The sequence below is a fragment of the Chionomys nivalis genome, chromosome 3 (assembly GCF_950005125.1).
Source record: "Chionomys nivalis chromosome 3, mChiNiv1.1, whole genome shotgun sequence".
Classification (NCBI taxonomy): Eukaryota; Metazoa; Chordata; class Mammalia; order Rodentia; family Cricetidae; genus Chionomys; species Chionomys nivalis.
Window position 1 is genome coordinate 73,592,822 of NC_080088.1, and position 21,755 is coordinate 73,614,576.

The 21,755-nt window shown below is 44.8% G+C and overlaps 1 protein-coding gene across 3 annotated transcripts in view; it reads left to right on the forward strand.

Annotated features, from left to right (window-relative positions):
* Abcc5 (ATP binding cassette subfamily C member 5) overlaps positions 1-18,367 on the forward strand; it is an 88,281-nt gene extending 69,914 nt beyond the window's left edge. For all 3 annotated transcript variants that reach the window (XM_057763427.1, XM_057763428.1, XM_057763429.1), the window contains 5 exons: positions 7,279-7,438; positions 11,766-11,844; positions 13,788-13,901; positions 14,556-14,720; positions 17,028-18,367. In XM_057763427.1, the coding sequence (XP_057619410.1) occupies positions 7,279-7,438; positions 11,766-11,844; positions 13,788-13,901; positions 14,556-14,720; positions 17,028-17,129 (620 nt within the window). In that variant the 3' untranslated portion in view covers positions 17,130-18,367. The remainder of the gene's footprint in view (positions 1-7,278; positions 7,439-11,765; positions 11,845-13,787; positions 13,902-14,555; positions 14,721-17,027) is intronic.
* Positions 18,368-21,755: the final 3,388 nt, after the last annotated feature.

Here is a 21,755-nt window from a genome sequence, read left to right on the forward strand (position 1 = left end):
CCTTTTTGAGTTTTTTATTTTTTTAGAACCATCAGAGTCTTGATTATTATGTAACATGGTGCCCCCCATTTTATTTAATGGATGTACCATAATTTATATTTAACTATCTCAAGTTTGCAAAGAATTGAAGCATTACTGATTTTTCCTGAATAGTAAGTACTGCAGTCAACTGTGTGATGAATTTTCAGGCCTTTGTAAGATGTCACTGTAGCCTCCTGTTTGCAGAAGCATGTGACTGTAGATAAGGGGCTGTGTTCCCTTGAAGGCAGAAATTGTTTTCTTGACCTGGAGCCGAGCCTGGTGGCACATACCTGAGGCAGGAGAATCACTACCAATTCAAAGCAGCTTGGGTGTAGACCTTGTCTCAACAGAAAGAAAATAAAATGACTTTCTTGTCAAGCATTTTACATCCTCTTTCTCAGAAATGTGCTACTGTGTTACGGGCACATTCCCTCCCTGTGCTTAGGCCACGGGAAGCAAGCAGGCCCTGTGTTGTGACTGTCATTCACTTCTGGGAGACCAGTCTTGCTACCTTGGCCAGGTGCCCCAGTTGTCTCAGGGAGATAACTGTGAAGATTGCTGCATGAGGTTTCTAGTAAAGACTTAAGTAATTGCCAGGCCTAAGTGCAGCTTTCCAGCTACTAGGGAGGGTGAGGAGGGAGGATTTTTGAATTCAAGGAAAAATAATAGTCTGTTCACAGGCTGAGGTTCCTTATTGCTATGATCCAGTGTAGCCTTTCTTTCATTTGTTCAAGACTTTTTCTGCTTCCACAGATCAAACAGAAATGCAGTAGACTTCTTATCTAGTTCATATTTAGAAACACTGAAGGTCTATACAAATCATACCACCGTAAAAATCACTTGGCTTGCACGCTGTTCATTACAGGTCAGGCCGTTATGGACCTGGCTTTGCTTATGGTGCCTGTTATGGTCAATGCACTCACCTTGTCTCTGGCAGTCAGTGCTGCTCTCTGGCCTTGGTTACTCGGGCACAGTTAAATCCATGGATAGTAATTCATCCAGCTCAGTAGCCCCATCTCCAGCCCCAAGGTCCGCTATAAAGAGAGAAGAACCGTGAAGCTCTTCAGATGTGCAGGTGGTTAGGTGGGGCTGATTGAGGTGACAGGTGTCTTGGTTAGGGTTTCTGCTGCTTCGATGGAACACCAGGGCCATAAAGCATGCTGGGGAGGAAAGGGTTTATTCAGCTTACACTTCCACATTGCTGTTCACCACTGAGGGAAGCCGGGACAGGAACTCAAACAGGACAGGATCTTGGACACATGAACTGATGCAGAGGCCATGGAGGACTAAGGGGAGCTGCTCTCTGGCTTGCTTACCTTGCTTTCTCTTTCTTTCTTTTTTCTTTTTTTTTCTTTCTTTTTTTTTTTTTTTGAGAATTGAGAGACCGTTATTTATTTATTTTGACAATTTATTTATTTATTTTATTATTATTAAAAATTTCCGCCTCCTCCCCACCTCCCATTTTCCTCCCCCTCCCCCTACTCCCCTCCCCCTCCCTTTCCAGGCCTAAGAGCAGTTAGGGTTCCCTGACCTGTGGGAAGTCCAAGGTCCTCCCGCTCCATCCAGGTCCAGGAAGGTGAGCATCTAAACAGACTAGGCTCCCTCAAAGCCAGTACATGCAGTAGGATCAAAACCCAGTGCCATTGTCCTTGGCTTCTCAGTCAGCCCTCATTGTCCGCCATGTTCAGAGAGTCCGGTTTGATCCCATGCTTTTTCAGTTCCAGTCGAGCTGACCTTGGTGAGCTCTCATTAGTCAGCCCCACCGTCTCAGTGGATGGGTGCACCCTTCGCAGTCCTGACTTCCTTGCTCATGTTCTCCCTCCTTCAGCTCCTCATTTGGGCCTTGGGAGCTCAGTCCAGCGCTCCAATGTGGGTCTCTGTCTCTGTCTGCATCCATTGCCAGATGAAGGTTCTATGGTGATATGCGAGACATTCATCAGTATGGCTATAGGATAGGGCCATTTCAGGCTACCTTTCCTCAGCTGCCCAAGGAACTAGCTGGGGATATCTCCATGGATACCTGGGAACCCCTCTAGAGTCAAGTCTCTTGCCAACTCTAAAATGGCTCCCTTAATTAAGATATCTTCTTCCCTGCTCCCATATCCACCCTTCCTCCATCCCAACCATCCCATTCCCCCATGGTCTCCCCATTCTCCCCTCCTCACTTTTCTCTCCCCATCTCCCTTACCCCCATCCCATCCCCACCCCTAAGATCCCAATTTTTTGCCTGGCAATCTAGTCTACTTCCAATATCCAGGAGAATAACTATGTATGTTTTTCTTTGGGTTCACCTTCTTATTTAGCTTCTCTAGGATCACAAATTATAGGCTCACTGACCTTTATTTTGTCTAGAATCCACTTATGAGTGAGTACTTACCAAATTCATCTTTTTGGGTCTGGGTTACTTCACTTTTTTCTTTTATTTATTTTTCAAGACAGGCTTTCTCTGTTACAGCTCTGACTGTCCTGAAGCTCGCATTGTAGACAAGGCTGGCCTCAAATTCAGATTCAACTACCTTTGCCTCCCAAGTGCTAGGATTAAAGGCGTGTGCTACCAATGCCCAGCTTAGCTTGTTTTCTTATAGAACCCAGGACCACCAGCCCAGGGATGGCAACACCCACCATCAGCTAGATCTCATGAAGGCATTTTCTCAACTGAGGCTCTTTCCTCTCTGATGACTCCAGCTTGTGTCCAGCTGGCACACAAAACCAGCTAGAATACTTGTGGATAAAAGGAGACAGACTCTAGAGAAGCAGATTGCCATTCTATCAGAGCAGTGAAGGGTAGTGGAGAGCATGTGCCCAGGCATGGAGGGCTTGGTGCTCCATAGGCAGAAAGGGGAAGTTTGAGGGTGGAAGATTCTATCTGCAGCTTAGTGTTGTAAATACCAATGGAAATATTTGATGATCTCATCAGATACTTCCTCTGTCCTCAACTTCCTGTAGATGTTATCATCCACAGGCTTCTTTGTGGAGTCTCTTGGCTCACCTGAGGTTTCTGGGTTATTAGCCCTTTATTCCATACCCAGAGGGCATCAGAAAGAAAGGGGGGTGGATGCTGTTTCCTGTTGAGTGGGGACAAAGTTGTGTTGTTGGGGGTCTGTCTTCAGGATCTGTGGAGGACTAGGTCGGGTTGACTTCACTTGACAGGAATAGCTCCTACTTGTTGGCTGTGCTGGATTATGTAGTTGCCCTCATGCCCTCCAGAGAAACCTTTGCAAACAGTCAATTGGACGGGGGGGGGGGGGGGCACAAGAGAGTAAAATGAGATAAGAGTTAGGAGACCCTGTATGGAACCTAGCCAGGCAACCAGTGTCCTACTGTGGAACTAGTAATGGCAATGATTTGCTCCAAGAGGAAAGCCATTAAAAAGTTTAAACAACAGCAAAATGTTGTATATGACAATAATAAGGAAGAAAGAAGTGATAAAGGGGAGGAGCCAGAGTGAGAGGGAACCAAAAGCCCATACATAGACGGAGGCATGTACTGAATTTTTGTCTGGTGTCTAAGTTTTTAGAACTCATCTGGAAGCAATTTGGATTTATTGGTACAGAAGCAGCATTGTTTCTGGGAGGGCACAGATCCCATCCTGAGCAGTAGTCAGACAGTCCTCTTTGATTCTGGAGTAGTGCAGCAGCCAGAGCATGAAGCTGGTCCTGAAGGACGGTAAGCAGATCTGAAATGAGCTAGTGAGACAGAAGTTAACTGATGCAAAAAACACCCTTAGCCCAGCTGCTTTAGTGTGAGTTCTGAGTTAACCAAGGTTCGAGAGAGTGATAGAACTTATAGAATGAATCTCTCTATAATACAGAATCTATATCGAAAGGGGTTTATTAGAACAACTTGCAGGCTTCTGTCCAGCTAATCCAACAATGACTGGCCGTGCACAGGAAGTCCAGAAATCCAGTAGTTGTTCAGTCCATGAAGCTGGATATCTTGGTTGGTCTTCAGTGTATGCTGGAGTCCTGAAGGAGACTCTAATACCAGTGAAGGAATGGACGTGCTAGCAAGGCAAGGACAAGCAGGCAAAAGAGAGCTTCCTTCTTCCATGTCATTTTATACTATATATAGGCTGTATATATACTGTATATAGGCTTCCAGCAGAAGGCCTGGCCTAGATTAGATCTGGTTTAAAGATATGTCTTCCCACCTCAAGATCTGGATTAAAAGTGTGTCTTCCTACCTCAAAGATCCAGATTAGAAGTAGATCTTCCTACTTTAAGCAAAAATCCATTACAAGCATGTCCTCCATTTTTGGGTTTTAGGTAATTCCAGATGTAGTCAAGTTGACAACCAAATGTGACCATCACGATCCCAGGAAAATGTCTAGAGTAGCAAGAAGAGGAATGAGTTGGATGGTCCATTAGTCCACTTTCAGAGGTCAAACTGCTGTTAAGGGTTTGGAGGCTGAGACCCCTCTCTTGTGGTTGGCAAAGGGGCGATGTAGAAGGCACAACAGTTAGAGAGCCCCAGAGGAAGGTTGATTTTTAATGTAGGTACTTAGAGCTATAAAATTCTTTTGTAGGACTATTCAGTGTATCTCAGAAGTTTTGTTGTGTTATATTTTCATTTTCATGTAGTTCCAGGAAGTTTATTTCTTCCATGATTTCTTTGACCTTTTACGTATTGAAATCACCTACTATTAATAGACAATGTTTATCTATGTCTTTAAATCGAATAATAGATTTTTTTTTTTAATGAAATTGGGTACCACAGTGTTGGTGAATGTTTGGGATATTGATGTCATCTTGGTTAATTTTTTCCTTGATTAGAATGAAGTGTCCCTTTGTCCTCTTCTGATTAGTTTGTTTGAAGTCCATTTTGTCAGATATTAAGTTAGCAATGCCAGCCAGGCGATGGTGGTGCAGCGCCTTTTATCTCAGCACTTGGGAGGCAGAGGCAAGTGAAGTGTTTATCTAATTATTCTTTCTCAGTAAAAAAAAATCAGGAGTCAGATATCAGGGTAAGAAGTGTCGAAGAAGCCACCAGTGACCTCCTCTCTCTTCAGTTCTCAATCCAAAGGGCTGAGAGCTTCTCTCACCCCGCCTTACCATTTCCTGGCTCCTATCCTCAGTCCTTTAAGACCTCATTGGTTGATTTTGGTCAGCCAGCTCCGCCCTCTGACTCAAAGCAAACTTTATTACCAGAATATGATAAGAAACACAACAGACAGGTGAATCTCTGAGTTTGAGGGCAGCCTGGTCTACAGAGTGAGTTCCAGGACAGCCAGGGCTCCACACGGAAACCCTGTCTCTAAACACAAACAAAAAAGGTAGTAATGCCTCCTTGCTTCCTGGTCCCATTTGATTGGAATACTTTTGTTCATCCTTTTACTCTAAGGCAGGATGTGTTTCTAACAGGCTGCAGATAGATGGATTTTGTTTCTGCAGGGAAACATCCGTTATTTGGTCTAGGTCCTCTGTTTTATCTTCAAGAGCCGATGTTCTGTCTGCCGCTTGATTTGTTCTTGTAATGGTTTCCTTTGTATTTTCTTGTTGGGCTTTTGGGTTTTTCCATTCCGTCCTCATTTCGGCTTGTGTCGTCTTCAGTGTGTCTGTCTCCTCTCAATTTTTAGATTTCCCCCCTCGTTTCCATCAGCCCTGTGTCTGTGTTTTGGGATTCACTCGGGTGTTTATTGAGCTCTTTCCCCTTGTTCTCATTTTTTATAAGGTTGGGATTGCTCTCTTAAGTCTGTGTCCTGTAGTTCACATGGGAATTCTCACCGGCAAGCATTTCTGCAAGACTGGTGGATTTTGGAGAGGAGACACTGACTTCATCTTTCATATTGTTGGTGTTCCTATGACGAGATCTGTGCATATGAACTTCCTTTGTTATTTTGTTAGTTCTGAGTATTTTGCAGATGAAGCAGGCTTGGGGAGAAGAGAAGATGAAGTGGGTTGGGTCTGGAAGTTGGGAATGACTTGGGTGGAATGAAATCAGGTAGGCAGAGGAGATTGGTGTTGACACAGTATGTACTTCCTGTTCAGCCAGCAGTGTGGGGATGGGTAGGTCTGTGTGGTTGAATATGATGTGGGAGAGTCCTATGGTTTGGGGAATAGGTAAGGAGGATCTTGACCCCGGACTAGGCTGCTGCACTGCTTGTGGGACCCAGAATAGATCTGAAGTTTCAGAAAAGACATGGCTGCGGTGGTCAGGCTAGATCCTGGAGGAGGATATGGGAAGTCTGTGTGTAGAATGGGGTAGTGGAGTTGTGTAAATCCAGTAAGTTACTTAAATAGTTCACATTACGGAATTTGTTTGTTTTTTGTTTTTCGAGACAAGGTTTCTCTGTAGCTTTGGAGCCTGTCCTGGAACTTGCTTTGTAGTCCAGGCTAGTCTTGAACTCACAGAGATCTGCCTCTTTCTGCCTCCCGAGTGCTGAAATTAAAGGCGTGTGCCACCACTGCCTGGCTTCACACCATGGATTTTTTTGCACTCCATTCCTCTAGAAGAGCCTTCAGTAACTGTAGGTATTGGCAAATTGCATAGCCTATTCCAGATACTTAAAACATCCATCCTGGGGACTGGAGAGATAGCTCGGTGGTTAAGAGCACTGGCTGCCCTTCCAGAGGATCCGGGTTCCGTACCCAGCACCCACATGGCAGCTCACAACTGTTTGTACCCCAGTTTCAGGACATCCAACACCTTCACACAGGCATATGTGTAGGCAATACACAAATGCACGTAAAATGAAATGATAAAAATTATTAGAAAAAACTCTATTCTTAGAATTCTATTTCTCTAGAACCACGCCTGGTATCACAATCTGTACAGTCAGAGTTTTCTAATGGAACAGAGTTGGTGGGATGGATATCTGTATATATGCAGTTAATTAGAGTGGCATTAGCTGTAGTCTGGCTAGTCCAACAGTGGCTGCAATGACAGGAAGGCCAAGAATCTGGTAGTTCTTCCGTCCACAAGGCTGAATGTCTCAGATGGCCATCAGTCTACATGGAATTCCCTGAGAAGTAGGCACAGGCAAAGGAATGTCTTAGCAGCAGAACAGATGAACTTGCCATCAAGAGGGAAGGCAAGAAAGAGCAAACCCTTCTTCCATGTCCTTTGATGTGGGCTGCCTTCAAAAGGTGTGATCCGGAGTTAGGGTGGGTCCTGCCTCAAAGGATCCAATCAAGAAACCCCTCACCTCGGTGCCCAGCTGCTTAGGTTTTCGTTGACTCCAGATGTTTTTGATACTAGCTAGTTTTGTCCTTCAGAAGTCACTCACAGAGCTGCTGTCCTGCTTGTTTGACTCTTTAGGGAAGTCTTCTCTGGGGATGGCGCTCTTCCGTCTGGTGGAGTTATCTGGAGGCTGCATCAAGATTGATGGAGTGAGAATCAGTGACATCGGCCTGGCTGACCTCCGAAGCAAACTGTCCATCATTCCTCAGGAGCCCGTCCTGTTCAGCGGCACTGTCAGGTGAGAGCCGTCCCCTGGGGTGGAAACCCCATGTCCTTGGGTCCAGTGTTCCTCAGGAGTCTGTGATTTCTCTGCAGCGATGAGAGCTTCTGCTTCACAGGCTGCTTAGTTAAGTGCACCCTGGCTCTGCCTCAGGGGTCCAGAGTGCAGAGAGGTGTGGCTCAGATTTCTGTCCCGTGAACTTTCCACAAGTTCCAACTCTTGAGTCTGTTTTCTCACCCCTAAAATGGAGATATTCTGAAGGCCTGTTGTGGTGTAGAGTGAGTAAATTCCTAAGCACACTGTAAGTTCCGAGCCTAGCCAGCGATAAGAGCGCGAATGGCAGGCGCCACCATCACTCCGTGTCCCGTCCTGTCACGCCACCTCTGCGGCAGGCCGAGAGCTCCTTCCTGCATTGCTTCCACTCATCGCCCGTCATTTCTTTCATTTTCAACTAGCTTTCTTTTTCTTTTTCTTGCCTTCCTGTGCCGGGGAGCTGAGCCCATTATGGGAATCTCTATTAAGCACTCTTGACACCCGTCAGAGTGGCAAAGCCAGGACAGCTCCTGAAGGCTTGGGTCCGAAGTCCAGTTTGCATGTTCATCTTATCCTCTGTAACCTCAAGGTGGGGTCAGCAGGCTAGCGAACAGAAGCATGCATGACTTTCAAAGCTGTATATTACAGTTGACATGTATAAGTAAGCTTTTGGGGTCAGGTTGCTAAGGGCAATGACATATTCCTTCAGGTATTTCTCCAGGTCATTGTGTTCCAGGTAGCAACTGAAGTCATGCTTGGCAATGGACAGTACAATCAATGCTCCAAGTGAATAAATGAACCCGTGTCTAAGAGTTGGTCTTTTCTACTTCATTCTACTTCAAACCCAGGATTCTGCAAAGCTGCTACTCTACCAATGAGCAGAGCTTCTGTTTCTGAGTCTCCCTTTGGCAAGCACATAGTTTGATATATTTAACACTTTTTTCCATCTTTGATGCTTAGTCTCAAATATGTTTTTTTCTGAAATTTGTTAACATACCAAAGATAAAATTCCCTATTTTTTTTTTCAAGATAGGGTTTCACTGTGTTATGTAGCCCTGGCTGTCCTAGATCTCACTCTGTAGACCAGGCTGGCCCGGAACTCACAGAGATCCACCTGCCTCTGCCTCCCAGTGCTGGGATTAAAGGTGTGCACCACCACTGCCCAGCTTTCATTTCTAATTTTATTGATTTGGATCTTCTCTTTCCATCTTTTATTTAATTTGGCTAAAAAGTTTATTAGCCTTACAAGGGACCAATTCTTCACTTCATTAATTCTTTGTATTGTTTTTTGTTTGTATTTTATTGACTTCAGCTCTGAGTTTGATCATTTCTTGCAGCCTCCCCCTGGTCTGCTAACAGCAGCTCTCTGATTTTTGATGCAGGTTCTTAGTGCTGTATGCACTTGCCTCTTAGAAGGCTTTTCATTGTTTCATGTTGTCTTCAGTTCTGAAAGGTTTTTGTTCTTAATTTTTGTCTTATCTTTTTTTTCTTTTTAATTCAGCAGTGCACTGTTCAGTTTCCATGAGTATGTGTACTTTCCATGGTTAATATCCAGCTTTAATCCATGGTGGTCAGATAGATTTCAGAGTGTTACTAGAATTTTTTGTAGTTGTTGAAATTTGCTTTGTTTCCAAGTGTGTAGTCAGTTTTGAAAGAAGTTCCATGAACTGCTGAGAAGGTACCATGCCAAATTTCTTCAGCCATCACAGGGGAGTTATGTGTGTAAATTATTACACAGGTTTGAGAACTCTGGGGGAAGTGTCTAATTGATTGGGATAGAGCAGGCAGTGACACTTTGTCATCGGGTTAGGTCTGTCCCCACATATGGAGTGTCCTTACCTATCTCTTCTGGTTAGTTTTGGTTGGTAGCCTGTCTTGGAAGATATTAAAGTGACTCTGCCTGCTTTGATGTTTGCTTAGAATATCTTCTCCCGTCGTTTTATCCTGAGGTGATGTCAGTCGTCAGTCTGTGATATTAAGGTTTGTTTCTTGGTGGCAGCAGAATGATGAATCCTGTTTTCTAATCCATTCTGTCCATTTATTTCTTTTTATTGGCAAATTGAGGCCATTAATATTGAGAGTTATCAGTGGTCAGTGCTCATTCATTCCTGTTATTTTGTTGTTGTGGGCCCCCCCCACCTCTGGATTTGCTGGTCTGGCATTGTCTGTTACTTGTGTCTATTGTAATATTGTCTGTTACTTGTGACTATTTTAATATTGTCTGTTACTTGTGTCTATTGTAATATTGTCTGTTACTGTGACTATTGTAATATTGTCTGTTACTTGTGACTATTTTAATATTGTCTGTTACTTGTGTCTATTGTAATATTGTCTGTTACTGTGACTATTATAATATTGTCTGTTACTTGTGACTATTTTAATATTGTCTGTTACTTGTGTCTATTGTAATATTGTCTGTTACTGTGACTATTGTAATATTGTCTGTTACTTGTGTTTTCTTGAGTGTGATTAACCTTGTAGGGGTGAAGTTTTTCTTTTAGTGCCTTTTGTAGAGCAGGGTTGGTAAATAAATAGGTACTGCTTAGATTTGGGTTTATTGTGGAATGTTTCTTCTTTCTTCATCTTGGGAGTAGTAGTATTGCTGGGCACAGAAGTCTAGGCTGGCATCTGTGGTCTTTTAGAGTTTGTAGAGCATCTATTCAGGCCCTTCTAGCTTTTAAAGTCTCCACTGAGAAGTTGGGTGTTATTCTAATGGGTCTGTGTTTGTATGTTATTTGCTTTTTCCCCCCTTACAGCTTTTAATATTCTTTCTTTATTCTCTGTGTATAATGTTTGATTATTATGTGTCATGGGGACTTTCTTGTCTGGTCCTGTCTGTTTGGTGCTCTGCATGGTTCTTATACTTTTGTAGGGACCTCCTTCCTTAGGTTAGGGAAATTTTCTTCTATGATTTTGTTGAAAATATTTTTGTTTCTCTCACCTGGATTTTTCTCTCCTTCCTCTATCTCTATTATTCATAGTTTTGGTCATTTCAGTGTCCCAGATTTCCTGGATGTTTTGTACCTGCATCCAACGTTATCTTCTAGCTTGTCTTCAATGCCCTTGTACTCTGTGGGGAGGCTTACCTCTGAGGTTTTTGTTTGACTACCTAAATTTTTCATGTCCAGTTTTATCTCACTGTGGACTTTGTTTAGTTAACCTATTTCTTTGTTAAAATCCACTTCCATGTCTTGAAGTGTTCTCATTGTTCCACTCAAGCATTTGTGTCCACAGACTTCATTGAGGGATTTATTCATAGCATCTTTAAGCCCTTGAGCACATTCACGTTACTATTTTGAAGACTTTGTCTTGGACTTCAGCTGTATCGCATTCTCAGGGCCTACTGTGGTAGGGTCACTGCATTCTGGTGGCTACATATTGTTTGTTTGTTTGTTTGTTTGTTTTTGGTATTTTCGAGACAGGGTTTCTCTGTGGTTTTGGAGCCTGTCCTGGAACTAGCTCTGTAGACCAGGCTGGTCTCGAACTCACAGAGATCCGCCTGCCTCTGCCTCCCAAGTGCTGGGATTAAAGGCGTGTGCCAGCACCGCCCGGCTGGCTACATATTGTTGCAGCTGTTAATGATCCCGTTTTTGTGCTCGTGTGTGGGCGTCTGGGGTTGGGATGCTTAAGGTGAAATTAGATGTTGATATCTTGTCTTGTCTTTGTTGGCTGGGTGTTCCTTTCCTTGGTTTCTGTTGCTCTCTCTGGATCTTAGGAAAGCATGGCTGTAGGTTGCCTGGTACCAAGGGTTTGGAGGTCAGTGGGTATCAGAGAGGAATGGCTTGAGCTAAGAGGGTCTCAGGGAAGAGCTGAGTGGTTCTTCACACCTAGTTGTATGGTCCTTAGGGAGTTGGGAGGTATGAAGATGGAAGGTGGGCACAAAGTCCCACTCTGTGTGTATGTGTGTGTGTGGTGTTTATTTCATATAATGTGAAATTCTCAAAGAACTAATAAAAAGTAAGGAAGAAGGCATTTTTCTACATTTTTACAGAAAGATGTCTGAAGGATATCATGTTTCTAGGTGTCATTGAAGGTAATTAAAACATACTGGTGTTTCTTTTGTGTTTTCATATCTGTATTTATAAATTCTTCTCAACTTATATTCTTTGCATTAAAAATCAAAGACTTTAAATTAGATTTTATAGAATAGGGACCCCAGTCTCAGGTGTTGTCCTGTGACTCCATGAGGCACCTGTGACCTTTAGAGTTGGAATCCCGTTTTCTGTGTGTGCTTGTTCAACTACAGACAGACACTGGAATATGGTTTGTTAAACACTGGCCTCTGAGCAGTTTCTCTTACACTTCTCCCTAGATCAAATCTGGACCCCTTCAACCAGTACACGGAAGACCAGATCTGGGACTCACTAGAGAGGACACACATGAAAGAATGTGTGAGTGTGACTGAGGAGGGCTGTGCTGGGATCGCGGGATGGGGTTGTGGGGGCGCTACTGTCTCTCTGTACCTGAGGGAGGGCTGTGCTGGGATCGCGGGATGGAGTTGTGGGGGCGCTACTGTCTCTCTGTACCTGAGGGAGGGCTGTGCTGGGATCGCGGGATGGAGTTGTGGGGGCGCTGCTGTCTCTCTGTACCTGAGGGAGGGCTGTGCTGGTCGCCACCCCTTCCTCTGTCTGGCTTCTTCTCCAGCAGTTATCCTTTCCTCCTCCTCCAGAGGTCTGGAGAAGAACACTTCTACGCAGGCATTTCACATGCATCCCCCAAATCAGCGTCTTCTCCGATGAGTTGCTCTACTGGTAAAGGTGTATGCCAACAAGTCTAACCACCTGAGTTCAAGTTCAAGGATACATATGGAGGGAGGAGAGAACTACTTCCCATATATCTTCTATTACCCAACAGATATTCTGACCTCCACACTTGTAGAATCTCTCCCTTTCTCTCTTTCTCCCCCCCATACACAAATTTAATAAAATTTTAAAGCTGGTCTCTCAGCCCCACCTCCCACATTGTGCATGGCCATATTTGACCCCATACTCTCCATTGACTAAGAATATATGAATGATCGCTACTCAGAACTTAATAATTCTATCAATTATAGTAGTATAACATCTGCCGGGTGGGGCAATTATACTCCTTTAATCCCAGCTCTGGGGAGGCAGAGACAGGTGGATCTCTGTGAATCTGAGGCCAACCCGGTCTACAGAAGGAGTTCTAGAACAGCCAGGGTTGTTACACAGAGAAACCCTATCTCAAAATAAAATAAATAAATAAATAAAAAACCAAACAAACAGAAATAGTGTAACATCCATATACACACAAAAGACCTGTAATTTCTTGCTGACTCTGTAGCATGCGATGTGACATAGATCATGGGAGTAGTGGAACGACCCCGAAGACCCTTGCCAGCCCCCAGTCTGCAGATGGCACCACTGACCCTGAGCTTGGTGTCCGCTGCCCTGGTCAGTTAGATGGGCCTTGCTTCCATCTTCCGTCGAGTAGTCTCAGTTTCATTTGAAGAATGGGTTCCATGATGCTTAGAAAAAGAAAAGGCTCCCAGCGTGGGCCAGACTTTGGACTTTGGGAGTAGGGCCCCATCTCATGCAAAACTGTACTTTTAGAACCAAACATAAGGGCCTACCATCCAATGGGATCTTGAATTTCTGGGATATTTTCACGGTATGAAACCAACAGAACAGTATATTGCAAAGGTGAATGGCCCTAGAAAATACAGGTCCTGTGCACATGTGACCACATGGATCTTTCAGATGATCAGACTGATTCTTTTTCATCTGCTTCAGAATAATTTATTTCCTTATAAGGGTGGGGCAGTTTAAGATAGGGTCTCTCAGCAGGGCGGTGGTGGCGCACGCCTTTAATCCCAGCACTCGGGAGGTAGAGGCAGGCAGATCTCTGTGAGTTCGAGGCCAGCCTGGTCTACAAGAGCTAGTTCCAGGACAGGAACCAAAAGCTACGGAGAAACCCTGTCTCGAAAAATCAAAAAAAAAAAAAAAAAAGATAGGGTTTCTTGCTGGACGGTGGTGGCGCATGCCTTTAATCCCAGCACTCGGGAGGCAGAGGCAGGCCTATCTCTGTGAGTTCAAGACCAGCCTGGTCTACAAGAGCTAGTTCCAGGACAGGCTCCAAAACCACAGAGAAACCCTGTCTCGAAAAACCAAAAAAAAAAAAAAAAAAAAAAAGATAGGGTCTCTCTGTATAGTGCATGTTGGCTTGAACTTAAGCAGTATTCCTGTCTTAGCCTCCCAAGTGCTAGCTTATAGGTGTGAGCCCCCACCCCTGGCTAGAAGAATTTCTTTTGAACCTGGATTTCTGAAAGGTGTGGTTTGTATCTTCACACTTCTGACCTCTCTCCTCTTTCTAGATTGCCCAGCTACCTCTGAAACTTGAATCTGAAGTGATGGAGAATGGGGACAACTTCTCAGTTGGCGAAAGGCAGCTGTTGTGCATCGCCAGGGCCCTGCTGCGTCACTGTAAGGTGAGTGTCACAGCAGGTGCCATGAGGTGGGCAGTGGTGAAATGCTGGAGCCCTAAGACGCAGCCCTGCTTAGAGGCACTGGACTCTGAGCCCAGCGGTACTTTCTGACCAGCAGTTTCGAAGTTAATCTTATCACCACTTGGCATACCGGTTTGAGGGATCTCAAGTTTTTGCATGCGTATGTGTGTTGAGCACATTCCCTGTCGTTGCCTCCCTTGTTTTTCAACTTCCCCCCAAGCCTTTGGAATTCAAGGTCAACTTTGTTTCTGGCTGATGAGGACTTGTAGAACTGCAGACCCAGCAGATTTAAGGCTGAAGGAGACTTCATCAGGTGGAACCCCTCATGAACCTTTAATTTTACAAACAGGAAAGGATGTCCAGAAAAGCTAACCTAGACATGGAGACCGTGGAGAATGTGGGAGTGTTAGATTAGATCACTGTTACATGTGTGTCTGTTCCTTTTGTAGGAATTGAGAAAACCATTGGTTTTGTGAATTGTAAGCAAGGGGCATTTTCACATCTATGTGTGACCCTATGAATTGGTAATACTACATAGTATAGGATTTAAATACTGAAATACACGTTAGGGAACTGGGATTAACAAGGATGCTTAAGGCAGTAATTGGATCTGTTTGTCCTCTGCTTCCCTGGCAGATTCTGATTTTAGATGAAGCCACTGCTGCTATGGACACAGAGACGGACTTACTGATTCAAGAGACCATCCGGGAAGCATTTGCAGACTGCACCATGCTGACCATTGCCCATCGCCTGCACACAGTTCTGGGCTCTGATAGGATTATGGTGCTAGCCCAGGGACAGGTATTAGGCTCCGTGGGAGCTTCAGCTTGGCCCGGGGCCTTGGGAAGAAAAGAGGCTCCTGTCATTGAGGGACTGCCTGTCATCTTCATGTTTCTGGGCATTCAGATAGCAGCCATGGCAGCTTAGTTCTGGGTCTTGTTGATCAGATAGGGTCCTCCTGCCTGGGGTGATGCTTTTATGACTTATTCTGCTGTGACTTATAAGCAGTGACAGGCCAGGTAGCACCTGCACTTTAGTGACTTGGTCACGTGCACAAGAATTTCTCAAAGCCACCACAGCAGCAGCCACACTGGGTTTGCTTTATGCTACCATGTGGTGGTGCCAAACTTCTCTTCCAGTTTCTCCACGTTTTCCCACGGTCTGGTCGTAGCCAAGCCTTCTTTTACTTCCCACTCAGATGCCACTGCCTGTGTATCCCTTCCTGCATTTTCACCTTTGTCTTCACACGACTGTTCCATCTGCCGGCTTAAAAACCTGCCTGTCCCTAGAAGAGGACATGATTTAAATGTCAAAGCTTCCACAACACCTGGGGCCTTATTCATCCATTCATAGTAGATCTCTGACATCATCTGTATGAGCTCCGCCTCCCTGGAGAGCTCTTAAGAAAGGGACTCAGGCTCACTCACCCTCAGGCCCCCATTAATGCTCACTGTTGTAGTTCTTTGCATAATAGCTAGTTGCTGAGTACAATGATGCAGATAAATACCTTTTTGTGTGTGTGAAATAAGCCATGTATGGTGGGTAACTTGTTATAATATATATTATAATATATCCATATTATAAAATATAGTAGTGATAGCACCATAATATCTGCTTCTACTGTGTGTAGCCTGGCATGCTCAGTGAGTCTATGTCTCATCTTCAGTGCTTAGTAATTCTTCACAATGAGAAGAAGCAGAGAGAATTCTGTGTGTTAGAGGTGAGCTCAGGACCACAGAAGGTAGAAGAGTTGTCACTGAACTCAGACCCGTGACTCCCCCGATGCCACACTCTCTCTTGATATGTGAGACGTATTGAGAGAAGCATTGATAAGGGCAGGTTCTGCCTAATCTTGAAAGCTGATTCAAGAAAGTTTAAAGTTAAGTTTTTTTCCATATATTGCAATCGGTTTAACATTAATATTCTGTGATTATCTGTCTTAGTTAAGGTTTCTATTGCTATGATGAAACACCATGACCAAAGGCAAGCTGGGGAGGAAAGGATTTATTTAGCTGACACTTTGACATCACTGTTTTTCACTGAAGGAAGTCAGGACAGGAACTCAACACAGGGCAGGAACCTGAAGGCAGGAGCTGATCCAGAGGCCATGGAGGAGTGTTGCTTACTGACTTCCTTCTCATGGCATGCTCAGCCTGCTTCCTTATAGAGCCTAGAACCTGCAGTCAGGGATGGCACTGCCCACGATGGACTGGGCCCATTAATTACTAATTAAGAAAACGCCCTACAGGCTTGCTTCAGACTGATTTTAGGGAGGCATCTTCTGAACTGAGGGTCCTTCCGCCCAGATGACTTTAGCTTGTGTCAAGTTGACAAAAATCTAGCTGAAGGCGCAAGTCATAAACAATCCCACACCAGTTTGGAATTGTGATTAATAGGGTGGTATTTATTTAAAGGGGAATAAACTTACAGATCACGGTCCCAGACAACAGCCCTCTGCGCACGCAATTGGGAAGAAGTCTAGTCGCCGGAACCGGAGCAGGAAGTAAAGAGAGAGAGGAGGGAAGTGGCCGCTTTTTTTAAAGGGAAAAATACCACGCCCCAATGGGCTGGTATCTTGGCGGCTATTGGCTGGAGGAGCGGAAGGACCTCCCGCAACATCTAGCTAGGACTTTATTCTTGTTTGAATGATTCTTGTACTAAGATTCTGTTATAACTTTGATATGAAGTGCTATTTCTGTGGATGTAGGTATTAAATAGAATACAACTCTTTTAAAAGGAAGAAAAACCAAGAAAATGGACATTGGGTGTGTTCATTCCTTGCTTCCTTTTTCTACCTGCCAATGAGGCATCCTGAGCGCTCCCTCTCCTGACTGGAGTCAGATCAGTTTGCCTTCAACCTGAGCTGTACTTTCCCTAAGTAGTTTGTATTAGAGAGTCATACTGATGGATTTCTTTATACTCTCACAGACTTAGGTTGTATGTGAAGGAAGCACACATCCAATCTCTCCAGCCTTTCTCTCGCTCCCTGGGTGCTGTAGGCCAGTTCAGTTGTCCTCTGTCCTGTCCCCAGGGCTTTGAGGTTTGCCACTGTTGCCCGGCCCTGGATCCTCTGAGTCAGTCACACCCTGACATGTCTCCTCTTTGCAGGTGGTGGAGTTCGACACACCATCGGTCCTTCTGTCCAACGACAGCTCAAGGTTCTATGCCATGTTTGCTGCTGCAGAGAACAAGGTGGCTGTCAAGGGCTAACTCAGGCCATCCGTGAGGTCTCTCCTCAGAGCGTTGCCATTCTCTTCCTGGTTTGGACCCCTCATCCTGTCCTGCTGAAACCTTGCCTTTCCCGGTTTTATCTCTCACACAACAGTTCAGGATTAGCGGTGTGTTTCACTTTTAGGGGAAATCATATTTTGATTATTGTATTTATTCCCTATTCATGTAAATGAAATTTAGTTTTTTGTTCTTAATTGCACTCTTAAGAGGTTCAGGGAACCATTACTATAAATGTATCAGTGGCCTATAATGAAGCTTTATATGTGTAGCTATGTCTATATATAATTCTGTAAATAGCCTATATTTACAGGAAAAATGTAAGCAGTTTATTTTCTATTAAAGCAAGCACTGCACTACGGGCAGTGCGCGTTCATTTCTATCGTTTTGTACAGCCGATCGCACTAGAGATCTCGTTTTGCTCTTAGCTGTTGGAAGTCAGTGTTTCGTTCTCTAGCTGCTCGGTTCACGGTGCTGGGCTTTCTAGGTGTCCAGAGGACACGCGACAGCAGTGAGCCCTCCTGGCCTGCTCCTTGGACTTCCCAGTGGGGACCCGGTGCAGCTGAGCTGTGTGAGGCCTTGCCGAGCACCGCGGCTTCTCAGGGCTCCTGCTTTCCTGTCACTTCCTGTTTCTGTTAGGGCGGTGGGGCAAAGCCCGCCCCCTTTCCCTCTCAGGAATGAGCACCATAGCATTCCTCAGAGGGGAGAGTTTCCTTCTGCCTTCCTCCTCCTGCTGTTGTTTTTAAAGATTCAGACTGCTCCCAGTGTCCCATGCTTCAGGTTCCTAGCGCTGGCCACCACAGAGCTCTCCCAGCTCTAGGGTCCACTGCTGCTGTTGTAGGTGGCATTTTTTTTTGCCTGATCCCACACCTCCAGAGTTCAGTGACAGGGCTCAGGATTGTGGGGTCCGCCCTTCCTCACGTGAGTGTCCTCTGCAAAGTCTGCGGCCCTCAGCAGCTCTTGCTAGCCAGTGTCTCACTGGTGTAGAAGTTTTTTGTACTGTAAAGAGACCTACCTCAGGTTGCTGATTGCTGTGTGATTTGGTGTGTTCCTGCAGACCCCCTTTGTGCTCTGGGGCCCGTAGCTTGGGTGGGTGTGGTCGCTACTGTCATCTGTCAAGTGGTCAGCGTTGCATGTCGTGACCAACTAGACATTCTGTCGCCTTAGCATGTTTGCTAAACACCTTATGAAAGCAAAAATCTGAAAAAGTGAATAAAATTATTTTGGATTTGTAAAACTCTCGTGGTATAAAATAGTTCTCTGGGAGGGGGCAAGGTGTTTCGAAATGGCTCTGCAGTACTAGAGCCCTGGGTTCTAGCGCCTGCTGATGCAATCATGTTCAAAGGGCTGTTTTCAGGGGGCACAGGGCCCCAAATACCCCCAGCTGTGTGTGATGGGCCTTACGGCTCTACAGCCCGCCTTCCTCGGTGTAATCACCAAATGAAGCACCCACTCTACCATAAGAGGTCAAAGAGCGGGAAGAGTGAGCAAGGCCAGGAGTTTGTATTTCAGCCAAAGCAATGTAACTGCCTTTCACCCACTTCATTCAGACTGACCCAGTGAGAGTTGCTGTTCTTTCAGAAGGGTACTCGTCCTACCGCTTTTGTGTTACATTGAATCCAGAAAAAATGTGTTTAAATTGTTAATCTAATGTTGATTCTGCCACCAATCATCAGAAATTATCTCTTAGACCTAATCTGATCACTTTCTAAAAATGGCACACACCTTTGATCACAGCACTTGGGAGGCAAAGGCAGGTGGCTCTCTGTCAGTTTGAGGACAGCCTGGTCTACATAGTGAATTCCAGGCTAGCCAAGGCTACACAGTGAGACCCTGTAGCAAGTCTTTCTCTGTTCTGCCAGATAGTTCCTAAATAATGACAGATATTTATTATTTATGAAAGCTTGGCCTTAGCTTAGGCTTGTTTCTAACTAGCTCTTATAACTTAAATTAACCTATTTCTATTAATTTATGTGCTGTCCCAAGACTCATTTACCTAATTACCAAGACTCTACAGACTGTCCATCCGGCTTTCCTGCTTCTTCCATGTCTCCCACAGCTCCACCCTTCTTCCCAGAGTCCTCTGTGCCTGCCTAGCTGTTGGTCATTCAGCTTTTTGTTTTGTTTTGTCTTTTGTTTGTTTTTTGGAGACAGGGTTTCTCTGTAACTTTGGAGCCTATCCTGGAACTAGCTCTTGTAGACCAGGCTAGCCTCGAACTCACAAAGATCCGCCTGCCTCTGCCTCATGAGTGCTAGGATTAAAGGCGTACGCCACCACTGCCCAGCCCATTCAGTTTTTATTTAAACCAGGCAGAGTGACATACCTTTACACAGTGTAATCAAATATCTTGGAATATTCCTCCTTTTTTTTTTTTTTTTTTTTTTCTGTGAGCACAGCTTTATTGGGTAACACTGGAGCACCCCCAAGTGGCTCTGGATCACTAGTATGACAGAATGAGGTGGCACCTCACTGAAGATACGGAACCTTTCTTTATGTACAGGACAGTGACAACATTAGGTGACTGGAATGACCTGGGGTAGAGACAATTCCAGCTGCCAGCTACAGGTATAGATGTCATCGCCGGTTCTGGGGTCTGTGGCTGTCAAGGGCACTGCATGGGCGGGAGAAGTTTCTTGTGGAGACCAGTGAGGCTCACCTAGCCTCCGAATGGCCTCTCAATTGAACTGTTTAATTAAAACGAAAGGGTTTTAACTCTAATATAGTAAACCTATATACAGTAAGAACAATTAACAAGTAAGGATTACATTTACAATATCCAGTCCATTTGTATTTGGCAGCCTCAAAGGAAATACTCCATTATTTATTCTATCTTGGTGAATCCTAATTTTGTACCTAATTTACTTTCTGTCATAACTAAGGAAAAGTATAACTATAACTAGTCTTCATCAAAGACCCCAGAGTAAACAGGAAGAACAGTGCAAGCCACTTCGACACCTATAGAAACAACTGGCATCTTGGCTGCCTTGACAGTTACTGGTGATTCTTTGGTGTATAGGCCTAGATTATCTAGCAGACTTTTCTGTGATGCAGGAATTTTGAAGAACCCTCTTGCCCTATCTTGGCAAAGTTCGACAGTCTTTTTCCTTTGTCCTGTTTGTCCAGTCTGGACAGCATATTTGTCAGCAGTCAAGGCAAGAACAGTTTCTTTGCCCAGCAACTAACCTTGCCATAGTAAATGCAAACTCCATATGGAGTTTCTTTGCTGCCCGTCATCCTCTCTAAATTGGTGCTGCCAGGAGCAGATGTGTCTCACTATCATGAAAAGCCTCAGGTTATTAAACATCTTAAATGCCATATTCTGTAGGTCTTTGAAGACTATCTGTCTATGTCTAAATATATCTGTTTGGCCTTCAGTACATACGTAATATGACTACAGGCTTGATTATTATAAATGACTAACTACTAACCTGCATTTCTTAATTACACATTACATTTTTAAATGAACTGCACATGCACAATACCCTGAACAAGAGTAGAAACATACATTCATTACAACGAAAATAAATTTGTATCGGTGTACCAAAACTCATACCAATATAAAATATTTGAGGTTAATAGTTGTCTTTTTATCCTATATTTTTTTCTATGTGTTCCCCCCCCCCCAAATATTGACAAACATCCATAACCCATCAAATAGCCAAAAACCACCCACTCTCTCTCTCGGGAATGTGGACGTTGTGTTCTCTAGACTGCTTCCTGTTGTCTAAGGGTGTTGACATCTTTGGGGGACCCTAAGAAAATTAGGGTAATGGTCAAGTCCTGGCTAGAATGATCTCTGAGGCTGAACCTCTCAGCCCACCCATCTCTGCTCCTTCCTATGGACACTTTCACTCACCATCTCTACCCCATACAGCACATCCCTATTCCCTTGTGTCAGCTGCTAATACCCAGAAGTGCACTCCCTGCCAGCTTGGAGTCAAGTAGACCATCTGCACTCTTCTTCCTGCCTTTAGTTTTACCTCCAGCCCTGTAACAGACCACATGCTGGAATTTATCCTCCCTCTTAGTCTCCACTCCCTGGGGACTCCACCACACCTCTCAGTGGGCCCAGCTTTCCTTCTTTCTGTGGACCCTACCAGCACCTCCTTCTAGCCCATTCTGGTTCCTTTGAGCCAACTGCCAAAGCTAGAAACTCTGTCTATCTGGGAACCCCATGGCCACACCAGGCTAGACATTGGCTAGGTGATCTTTACTCTCTTTCCTGTCATTTAGTGCAGATTCCCCAGCCTTATCCCTAGCCTTGTAGCAGATCACTCACAGGCTGGTTCTGTCCTCCCTTTCTGACTTCACTCCCTGGAGACTCTACCAAACTTTTCAGTGGACCCAGCTTTCCTCCTTTCTGAGCACCCTCACAGACCCCCACCCCCAATCTAGCCCATCCCCATTCCTTTGTGTCAATCCCCAATACCTAGAAATGCATTCTACCCAGGACCCCACGTGGACAGACATGGTGGGAACTCAGAAAAAAACCCAAACCACCACACTTTCCTGAGTTCCAGAGAGGGCAGCAGACACCAACAAAGACAAGACCAGATATCAACACTTAGAATCACAACCATCCCAAACCCAGATGCTGAGACACCAGC